This window comes from Myripristis murdjan, chromosome 24, assembly GCF_902150065.1.
Source record: "Myripristis murdjan chromosome 24, fMyrMur1.1, whole genome shotgun sequence".
NCBI lineage: Eukaryota > Metazoa > Chordata > Actinopteri > Holocentriformes > Holocentridae > Myripristis > Myripristis murdjan.
Window position 1 is genome coordinate 11,264,004 of NC_044003.1, and position 10,150 is coordinate 11,274,153.

A 10,150-nucleotide genomic window follows, 5' to 3' on the forward strand; every position below is an offset into this window, starting at 1 on the left:
CACACATGTATACACAGAGCAATTCAGACAAAACAAAATCGATATTCTAAAAGGATTAAAATACAGAAAAAGTAACAAGGCATATTTTTCAGGACAGATTTATCTTTATTGTAGGTTTATTGTTGTTTCAGTGTAAGGTGGGGTATGTTGTACTATATATATCTTACATGTTTGTGTGTATGCGTGTGTGTCTGTGTGTGTGTGTGTGTGTGTGTGTGTGTGTGTGTGTGTGTGTGTGTGTGTGTGCACAGGAGTAGTGTGATACATTTCAAAGAGAAGCCGTTCTGGTCCGTCCTGCGTATCAGAGGTATTAGTGGTGAGCATGGTTATGCCCTTGCCCTCAGAACAGCCCTGGTCGGCCCTCTCCGGGGAGTCGCTCTTGGAGCTGCCCTCACCACGTTGCCGCATCTTCTCTGACATGCCTCCAGGGTGGCAAAGTTATTGCCATTGCCCTCACAGCTTCCATACCAGAACTCGGTGCATTTGCCAGCGGCTGAATCATAGTAGAAGCGGACCCTCCAGGTATCGCAGGAGCCTTCGTCACGCGGCATGGAGCACACATCACCAGTGGATGGGGTGGATGGAGAGGATGGAGAGGGTGCAGTGGAGGGAGTAGAGGCAGTGGATGGAGTGGATGGACTTGATGGATAGGCAGAGGGAGGTGAACGCTGCTAGAAAAAGAAAAAGAGAAAGGAGAGACAGATACCGAGGGAGATTAATAAATTAGAAACCAACCACCTGCACAATACTGGTAAATTCAGCATAGGTGCATAATTATTCTCTGCAAATCTATTAATGGCAAGCATGTAGCCACTATTGAAATGTTATGTATTCACTTAGAAACAAAGCTTGGAAACACTTTGGATGCAGAAATGGTAATAACTGACTAACTAAATAAATAATATATATGTTTTTGAGAAGGGTGTGTTTCTTTGACATCTGTAGACTCGTATCATGTGCAGAGTGTCCAAACCCTAAACTCAAATCTTTGTGAGGCCTGGTGGCATGTGCTGTCGCCACCTGTTGTAATCTGGTGAGGGTGACGTCATGTGCCAAAAAAGACCAGCATTTCCTGCTTCTCGCCTTTGAATGTCAGGCCTCACAGAGATTTGGGTTTGAGGTTTGGTTACTCTTCAAGCTGCAATAATGGTAACCAATTTTCAAGTTCAAGTTTCCGTTTATTTCAAGCCTTTAATCACTGTTTACGGCCTCAAAGGGGTTTAAAGTGCCACAGTTTATAGAAAACAAAATGACACCCCCTGAGTTCTCATATTGAGAAAGAAAACTCCCCCCTCAAAAAAAAAAAAGGGAAAAAAAATGGGAAAAAATCTTTGGAAGGATCACAGAAAGAGGAGACGCAGTTACAGGCTGACCAGGAGTGCAACTGGGGGATGAATGGGCAAGTAATAAAATCAAGTCCAGTCAATGAAATGAAATGAGATCAACATGAATCAAGACAAATCTAATGGAAAAACAGTTCCCTTCCAGTTCCCTTTTCTTGAGTATTTTTTCCTCTATTCTAAATGCAACATATTGACAATAAATGATAGATTTTGGAGTCCAGTGGTCACCTCTGGGCGGCGGAAACAGGAAAGGAGAGCACAGGAAAGCATCAAGAGAAAATAATACAATTTTTTTTTTTTTTTTTTTACCACAGTTGCTGGGAAATCAGGACATCCCGCCCTTCCGAAGCCTTGAGCCGGTGTCACCCCATCCAAGCAACAGCCGTACCTATGGCAGAGGCAGAGAAACTTTTCACACACTCTGCAGAAAACAAGCCAACACTTTATACTGAGCTGAGACATTCAGGCATTGATTAGGAGGGGAAATGGAGTCTTACCTGGTGCGAACACAGTCATCTTGTGGGCAGCCCTCATTCCTGGGCCCGGTGGCGGAGGTGTGGCCATCAGGACAGCAGCCGTAGTACGACTGTGCACAGTGAGGACCGATTATTGTGCGGAAGGGTTCATAGGGAACGTCTGTAGCTGGCCTTGGAGCTGAAGGAAGTGCACCTAGAAGCAGACATGGTCAAACAAACATGTGCCCTGCTACCATATATACCTTAAAGCTGTGCAAAATACATGTTTATCTTTATACTAGGTTTTAAGGGTTATATTTGGTAATAGTTATGTTTGTCTGGGTAACCTATTTTGGAATGTAAATATGGGTTTCGGTAGTAAGGTAGTAAAAGAAACTGTTTGAGCTCTGTGTTTACGAATGAGGGATAAGAAAGCAGTGAGAGATCAGAGTCATCATGGTCTAGACATGCAGGGAAAATTAGAACATGAGGGCACATTTGGTTTACCATCCCGGGATGCATTCATGTATGAAAGGGGTTTTTAAGATTCCTTGCTCGTCTTTTCTTTTTTACTGCTGCTGTGTTTATTAAAGCATATGCACACATAAAAACGGCGTCAAATTTACATGTTCAAACATGCAAAGAAAAACAGAAATCAAGCAAAACATCCCCCACATGTTCTTCTACATACCTGAAGGCTCTCCTGGAACATAGGGCACGAATCCTCTCACGGTGCTTCCATGTGTTCTTGGGTCCTGCACACTTGGGACCACTACAGAGAGACAAGGATGGGTAAATAGAAAAAAAAATAGAATCACACACACACATCCTCAAACAGTAAGAGAGTATAACAGATTAGGATTAGGCTCACTTTGTGCCCCGGGGCATGCCTGTGTGTTGCATGTCTCCACAGTGCTGGGTCTGCTGGATTGTCCACACCTGGCCTCCTCATAGGGGTTCAGGTCTGTATCAAAACAGCCCACCCTCCTCTCTCTCACGCCACCGCCGCAGCTTCTGGTGCACTGAAACCGGGGCGAAGAGAGTAAAATGAGTGGACATAAAAGCTTTCATTTCTGTCCACTTTCAAGTCGCTCTGTTTTCCCTTCACCTACCAGGCCAAACTCGGTCACATGCCAGGTGATGCGTGTGTGACAGGCGGCTCTGCGGCAGGTCTGGACAGCATGGGGCCGTACTAGTCCGCTGCAGGCGTGGTCACCCAGACGCTCTCCTCCAAGTCCCACACAGAATACCTCCCTCGTCTGCTGGCCCTCCCCACAACTCACCGAACACTGACCGTCATGACAGACAAGAGACCAAAAAATACTCCAGATGAAGTCACCAGTCTCAACAAGAGAAGACAACAACTTAAGGGTGCCATGTGTTGTAACCCAAACACATCAACAGTGCACTAAATTCCCTTTATTTATTTTGAAAAATACTTAAAATGACTACTTTGGTTTATGAAGATGCAATTTTGTCAGACACAACAGACTATATAAAAAAGTTAAAAAAGAGGAGCATCATCAAAACAATTCCTGTCATGTTTTTGTCAGTATGAGTGTGGGAGTCCTCCCGTGCAAGACACCAACCACACTGAAGCTGGAGACGCTGTACTCAGCACCACACGGGTGCATGTTGCAGGCCTGCTGGCTCGCTGGCCTCAGTAGACGCTGAGAAATGCAGAAAGACTCATCGACCACCTGAGGGGTCACCGAGTCCTGAACAATACACTCCACTCTGCGATACTGCATGCCTCCGTTACAGGTGGCAGAGCACTCGCCGTAGACACCAGCTCTGTATCTGTATGTGCGCATCTCCCTTGGGTGTTGACCAGTGGCCACAGGAGTGGTGGAGTGGACAGAGTTAATGTCTTCATCCAAGCCTGGAAAATCTCCAGCTGTGAGCAGCTGGAAAGGAACAAAGAATAAAAAACTGAGGCCTCTCCTGCACATAAAGCTTAAAACAAATAAAAACAAATCTGACAATCAAGTGGTGCACATATTATAATTTCTAAAAGTCCATATTTCTTCTTCACAGGTTTGCCCCTACCCTGCAGACACCATCCACACAGATGTCAGTGCGTCCGACATAACACTTTGTCCCATCCACAACTGCAGGTTTGTGTCTGTAGAAGAAGTTTTCTCCTCTGGGGACGCAGTTCAGCTCACATGGATTGGTTGCTACAGAACAGACAGTCCATAAAACATCCTGTCACCGACCTTGGTCATACAGTATTTGCATGTAATTCTTAGTTTATGTTTTATCTCCTTTGGCACCAGTGTGAAACAGGTGGCCTTCATCAGACAGGACAATACAGTGAGAGCAAGACAGATGGTGATGAATCTAAGAATACGTTAAAATTTACATCTCAGTGATTGGCATCTTGTCTTGATGGACACCCCACACATGTTGTGGCGGCTAAAGAAACACCAATAGCTATTTGCAAGTGCTGTTTCACCCAGATGCTAATCTGAATGTGTCTAGTAAACCCTTTACCTCCATAGTAAGGCACCCATGTGTACGGTTTGCCCTGGAACTCCGTTCTGTCAAACTGGGAGCACTGCTCCTCTCTGAAGTCCCTGGACCCCACTGGACATTCCTACACCGACAGAAAGTATTATAATAAGTACTGCACATTTTTAGTAAAGATGATGCGCATATATGATTGTGTTTGAATGCGTAAAGTACTAGAGTGTGAGGGTATTTACCTGTGTATTACAGGTGCGGAAGGATTTGGAGGATCCCAGGCAGTTGTGTCCTCCATCTGTCCTGAAAAAAGAGAGCACAGTTCAGGTAACTGCATTGGACTTTAGTGGTCTGGTAAAAGATGTTTAAGATAAGATAAGATAAGATAAGACAAGACAAGATAAGATAAGTCCTTATTAGTCCCACTATGGAGAAATTCACAGTGCTGCAGCAGCAACAACAATCAAAGACATGAAAATATATAAATAAGTAAATATAAATAAGACACACAGAGTGCACACAGAGTAAAAGAATAATTGAATGCTACATAATAATTATTGCACAGGTGGAGTTAATGTCTAGGTATGTGCATGTGCAAAAGCTTAGAAACTTAAAGAGGAGCTGCTACAACAGGATGCCACTCGAGTGGCGCCATCTTGAGACATGGTTTACATCGGCAACCATGTGATGACAACAATATCAATGCAGTGACATTGATATAAAAATAAAGACGTAGGAATAAAGCACTCTTGTTAAAGCCGTGTTATCAAGTACTATAACAAGCAAATAAGATTACTAATTAGTAAAGTAAAAAAAGAGAAGGCATCTTCTCTCCATCTTACCTTGAAGTGATACATGTCCTGGTTCTCATTGCCACACCTGTGCCACAGGAGCGACTACATGGCCCATAGGGTCCAAACTCTCCCCAGTAGTCCTGAGTGGGCCGGGTTCGCTGTGGGGAAAAAAAAAATCTGGTAGGAACACACAGTTCTAGCACATGCCATACTCTATAGCCCACCACGAGCCGCCAACACCCACTAAGAGCAGAGTAGACACACCAGAATAGCATCGGGAGTGTTTAGCCACAAACCATCCCCTAAACACAGCATCGCCTGTAGATAAAACTATCCTGTGACATGTGAATGCATCTTTTCTGCTGTAATTCTGTATCAAAATAACACATTTTGTATTATTTTATGTGCAGAAGTAATGTAATATTATGTGTATTATGTATTATGTTGAGTTTTAACTAAACTGTGCCAAGTATTCTTTGCAATACCTTTCAGTGGGATTTGATATTGAAATACATTTAGTATAATATGTATTGATGTTCTGAAGTGAGACTCACAGTGAATGCAGGTACAGCTAGCAGCTGTAGGAGACACAGGACCTGCAGGATGTTCATGTCCACCAGGAGCCTCTGCAGGACAACTGATGAAGACAAAATTACTTTATACTATTTTATACCTATCATAAATATATGGTGATGCATGCACAACTAGTAGCATTAATGTGCACTGAAATGTACAATTTGATAAACAGACTTATTCACTTTCTATGTCATTCCCTAATTTGTAATCAAGCCAATAATTGTGCAAATCAAAATTTTCACCAGGATAGATAATGATTAAGATCATCCCATTTGATGATCAGAGTTGCAGCAGATCTTGGGCTCTTACCTTGATGAAATGAATTCTCAGTGGGTGAGATCCTGTTGATTTGAGAAGTCCAGAGGGAAGTGAAGCTCGGGAGAGACAGTGAGCACTGACACCCAGCTTTCTATCTCCTCACCTCGTCACCTCTCCTCCTCAACATCACAGCCCATAGGTGTCAGGTTTCAAGCGCGGAGGACACGTTTTTTCCCGTCCCCAGAACACGTCTGAATTATATCTTCATATTTTGGGAGTTTGGCTGTGAATTTGCCTTCTATTTTTACCACTTGGACTGTAGCCTGTCGAGAGATCACTTTTGTCTTGCTCGTTTTGGATGAAGTTGTTTCATATGTTCATTTTACTGAAAGAAAACTATAGGTCGTAATTTTTTTTTTTTTCAATTAAGAGAAGGCTTTTAAAAAATAAAATATTGGTGCCACCGGGCAAACAAACAAACAAAAAAAGGTAATATTAGATTACATCATTGCAAAATAGTGAAGAGGAGAAAGAGGACTTATAAGTTAGATGTATAATTTAATTGTTTTATACAGAAATTGCATTTGCTCAAGCAGTAATATTCATAAAATCATCACGTAAGGAATACAAGAAACGAATACAGAATGTAGAATTCAGGATAAAAGAGATCCTAAAGTCTCCCATGGGTTGATATTGGTTCAGGTTGCTGACCACTGAATATATCTTTCACACACTCCAAAACCACTAAATACACACAGATAAATCACAGCAGAGGAGCCTGCGGGTGGCGTAGGGCTTTAGGGATCTATTTAGGTTTATTTTAGCTAGAAACCACAGAGGAGCGTTGTCTTGGTGGGGAGGTAATATGAGGGGTCTACCACCAGTACCAACAGGGAGCGAGATTCCCGTTGCAGCACTTCACCAGACCACAGGCTGAAGGAGACATCCAGGCTGGGCCGCTGCGGTACAAACAGAGCAACAAATACTAAGCTATCAGCACAAAGTGACTCAGTGACAGGATGAAATACGTAATGGTCAATGGTGCGAGGGCAAAAAGGAAAAAAAAAAAAAAGTAGATGATCATGACTGCAGGGATATCAGCAAATCATTTTTTTGACACAGAGCACATGCTGCATCTCTGTGTGGTCAAGCAAGTGATTCATGTCCACAACATAAACATTTTCTCTCATTTCGGTTTGAGTACACCTTGACCGTGTGACCCCAGGGAGAAAATATGACATTTGCTGGATTTAGTGCAATGACATACAATTGAAAACCCCTCATCAGTGAATGTAAGCCCTAAAATCACAGCAAACGTCTATAAAAGTCAATTAAAGAACCTCATTAAAGCATAGTTCAAGAGCCAAGAAAACATCCACAGCCCCCCCTCCCTCCTTTCCTTACCCAAGTTGACTCACACACCCCAAACCCCTCCCACACGGTCTTGTTTTTCCCGCAAATGACATGCAGCCTGTCACAGTGTCCCCAGTCACTCTCTGTGCCTCAGAGCTGCCGGTTTAGCTTCTGCGCTTGCTTCTCCTTGGCTTCGAAGGCACTCTTGGTGCTGAGCAGGTCCTCCATGGTATCCATGACCTCCTGCATGTCCCGGGCCAGCTCCGCGTAGTTCTCCTTCAGCTCCTCCTGCTGCTGCCTCAGTTCCGCCGCCGACTGCATGAGCTCGGTGGCCTGGTGGCTGCAGTGGCTCCGCAGCTGCTCCACGTCGGACAGCAGCACTTCCATGCTCTTCATCAGCTGCTCCAGCCGGTCAGCGGTTACCTCAAAGCCGGACGTCCCGGTTGAACTCTCAGTCTGGTTGTCCGACTCCTCTGAGACCCGGTTGTCTGACTCCTCTGAGACCCGGTTGTCTGACTCCTCTGAGACCTGGTTGTCGGACTCCTCTGAGACCTGGGTGTCCGACTCTGGAGCCTGTGCATCTGATTCCATCTTTCTGTAGCTGCTCTTAATCGCCTAAAACTGGAGTCAAACTTCTGTGAGGTAGATGTCTGGGAAAAAAAATGAAAGTGTTTAGCTGGTTGCCAGTAAAGGTCAAAAGGCTGAGACAGGCTGAATAGTGAATGAAACAACTGGGAAGGGGTTATGAATGTCCAAAATGCTCCTGACGCTCCTGCACATTTCGTCCCTGTGAATCAGTAAGGAGTTTAAGCCTCTAATCTCCTCTCCTAGTGTGTGTGTAGGTGTGTGCGCGTGTGTCCAGCTGCCCCTTCACTGACATGTGCTGTCCCATAATCCATTTAGGTGTAGCTGTCCCGGGCAACACACCACCTTTGCCTGTTAGGGTGAGTGGCAGGCGGGACATCAGATTAAGAGCTTGGACCCTCCTCCCAGTCTATTCACTGCCACGGCTGTCTGAGTCACAGATTAACCCTGTCTTTTTCAACTCATCTGTGGGTGGCCTTGACACTTACATGCACACGCACACACGTTTAGGCACACACACACACAACACACACGTTATACTGTTACATCCCCTCTCTATCTCCCACAATCTCAGGTAAATGTCCTATACTCCTCTGCTGATTTCTCTCTGTCTGTTTGCATGAGGCTGCTCTTGGGCCTCCAGACGTGTTGAGGAATTCCCGAGGCACCACCCAGTTTAAGATGTGGCTATTTTGAAGAGGTCTAGTTGATGTACAGTGCATTTGCAGTGGGACTCATCTGAGGGTAGCCTATAGTTTGGAGTTCCTTTGGTTTATTGAAATTTTATAAGTCCCTTTTTATGATATCCATGTGAGGTTTGCAAAGGTATTGGCAATACGGTGAGTTTTTCAATTAGATTTGCATGACTGCATCTTATAGAAGAGGCTGCTTAACAGAGATAGACTGTATAGGGAGATAATCCACCTCCTACAGTAGGCCCTTTAGATGCACCTCCAGGGGGCGACATAGAGCGCTAAAACTGGGTGAAACAAAGTAAAATGAGCAGTGGTCCGTGGGACTTTTTCATCTAAATTATAACAATAATGTTTTTACAGTGCATATGTGAAAATGACCAGTCAGTGGATATGACGATACATAATTCAGCGTTCTTAGATGAATGAATCTGGAACCATTTAGGGGAAAAAAAGGGGAAAAAAAGCCTTTTTCCCACTGGTTATGTAACCAGTCAACACACCGCATAACCTCAGTGCTAGTGGAAATCTTCTGAAACCGTCATTTTACAACCACTGATTTCACATCAGTTTATGATTATGTCTTTATTATAAATACTGGTCCATGTGCCATGTATGACAGTGACAGTCCAGTTTGTCATAAATGTTTGTAATCAAATGCAGTGATTATTTTATAGAATTTAACTCAAATGAACATCACGTATTCTGCTCTGTTTACCAAATGCTCAGCTCTGCCCTTGAAGCTCAGAAGACTGTACCACACTCTTTTTTCTGTCTCGCAGCACTCAGCCCACACAAAAATGTAATATACAGTGTGCACGTATAGGGGATTTCCATACATGGCATGTGCGGTATGTCCATATCATGAAATACCCACAAATGAAACATATTTGAATGTGGCACATTTTCACATATGGACTGATATATCATAACTGCATCCTCCCTGAATTATTTATTTATTCATTTATTTGTTTATTGAGTCTCAAGCTTCCATCATCATGTTCAAATCTTGAGCAGATATGTGTGCACACATATGACCATATAAGGACAAAATGTTGTTTTCATATGTCCCATGCATTCACCACGTCCAGAGGGTGTTGCATATGTGAGGTTCATAAATTACTAGGTATGTAATATATACTGTATAATAATATTTCTCTACTATAGGCGCATATGGTATGTTTATTTATATATATATATATAGATAGATAGATAGATAGATAGATAGATAGATAGATAGATAGATAGATAGATAGATAGATAGATAGATAGATATACATATTCGATTTCCATATGGGAGGAAATGGGAAACTAAAGCAGCAAACCTGAGTGAGGCAGCCATCCCCTTCCAGCTCACTTAAAACCACAATGCCACTGCTGGATTTGAAAAACATGTTGTGTATGTTATATGAAAACTGCCCTCTCAAAGAGCAGGACCTGGAGATGGCCAGTCATCTTTTTGCAAACTTCAATATCCTCTTCGTCAGTATATCAGTGCATTTTGCCACAATTTTAACCAGTAAAACATGTTTAAAACTGACTACAAGCCATCTTGTATCTACTAAGGGCTAGCAAGTAATAACTTTTTAACACAGTCAGTCATCATGATGATAAAAATGTGAGAATAA

General features: G+C 43.2%; 1 protein-coding gene across 1 annotated transcript; it reads right to left on the minus strand.

Annotated features, from left to right (window-relative positions):
* Positions 1-212: 212 nt before the first annotated feature.
* paplnb (papilin b, proteoglycan-like sulfated glycoprotein) lies at positions 213-6,121 on the minus strand. The gene is made up of 13 exons (XM_030047906.1): positions 5,944-6,121; positions 5,613-5,695; positions 5,107-5,216; positions 4,507-4,567; positions 4,295-4,397; positions 3,848-3,978; positions 3,388-3,705; positions 2,911-3,087; positions 2,670-2,820; positions 2,490-2,570; positions 1,841-2,012; positions 1,653-1,731; positions 213-671 (listed from the first exon to the last, which is right to left on the minus strand). The coding sequence occupies exons 2-13, from the start codon at positions 5,667-5,669 to the stop codon at positions 327-329; spliced, it is 1,785 nt and encodes a 594-aa protein (XP_029903766.1). The 5' UTR covers positions 5,670-5,695; positions 5,944-6,121; the 3' UTR covers positions 213-326.
* Positions 6,122-10,150: the final 4,029 nt, after the last annotated feature.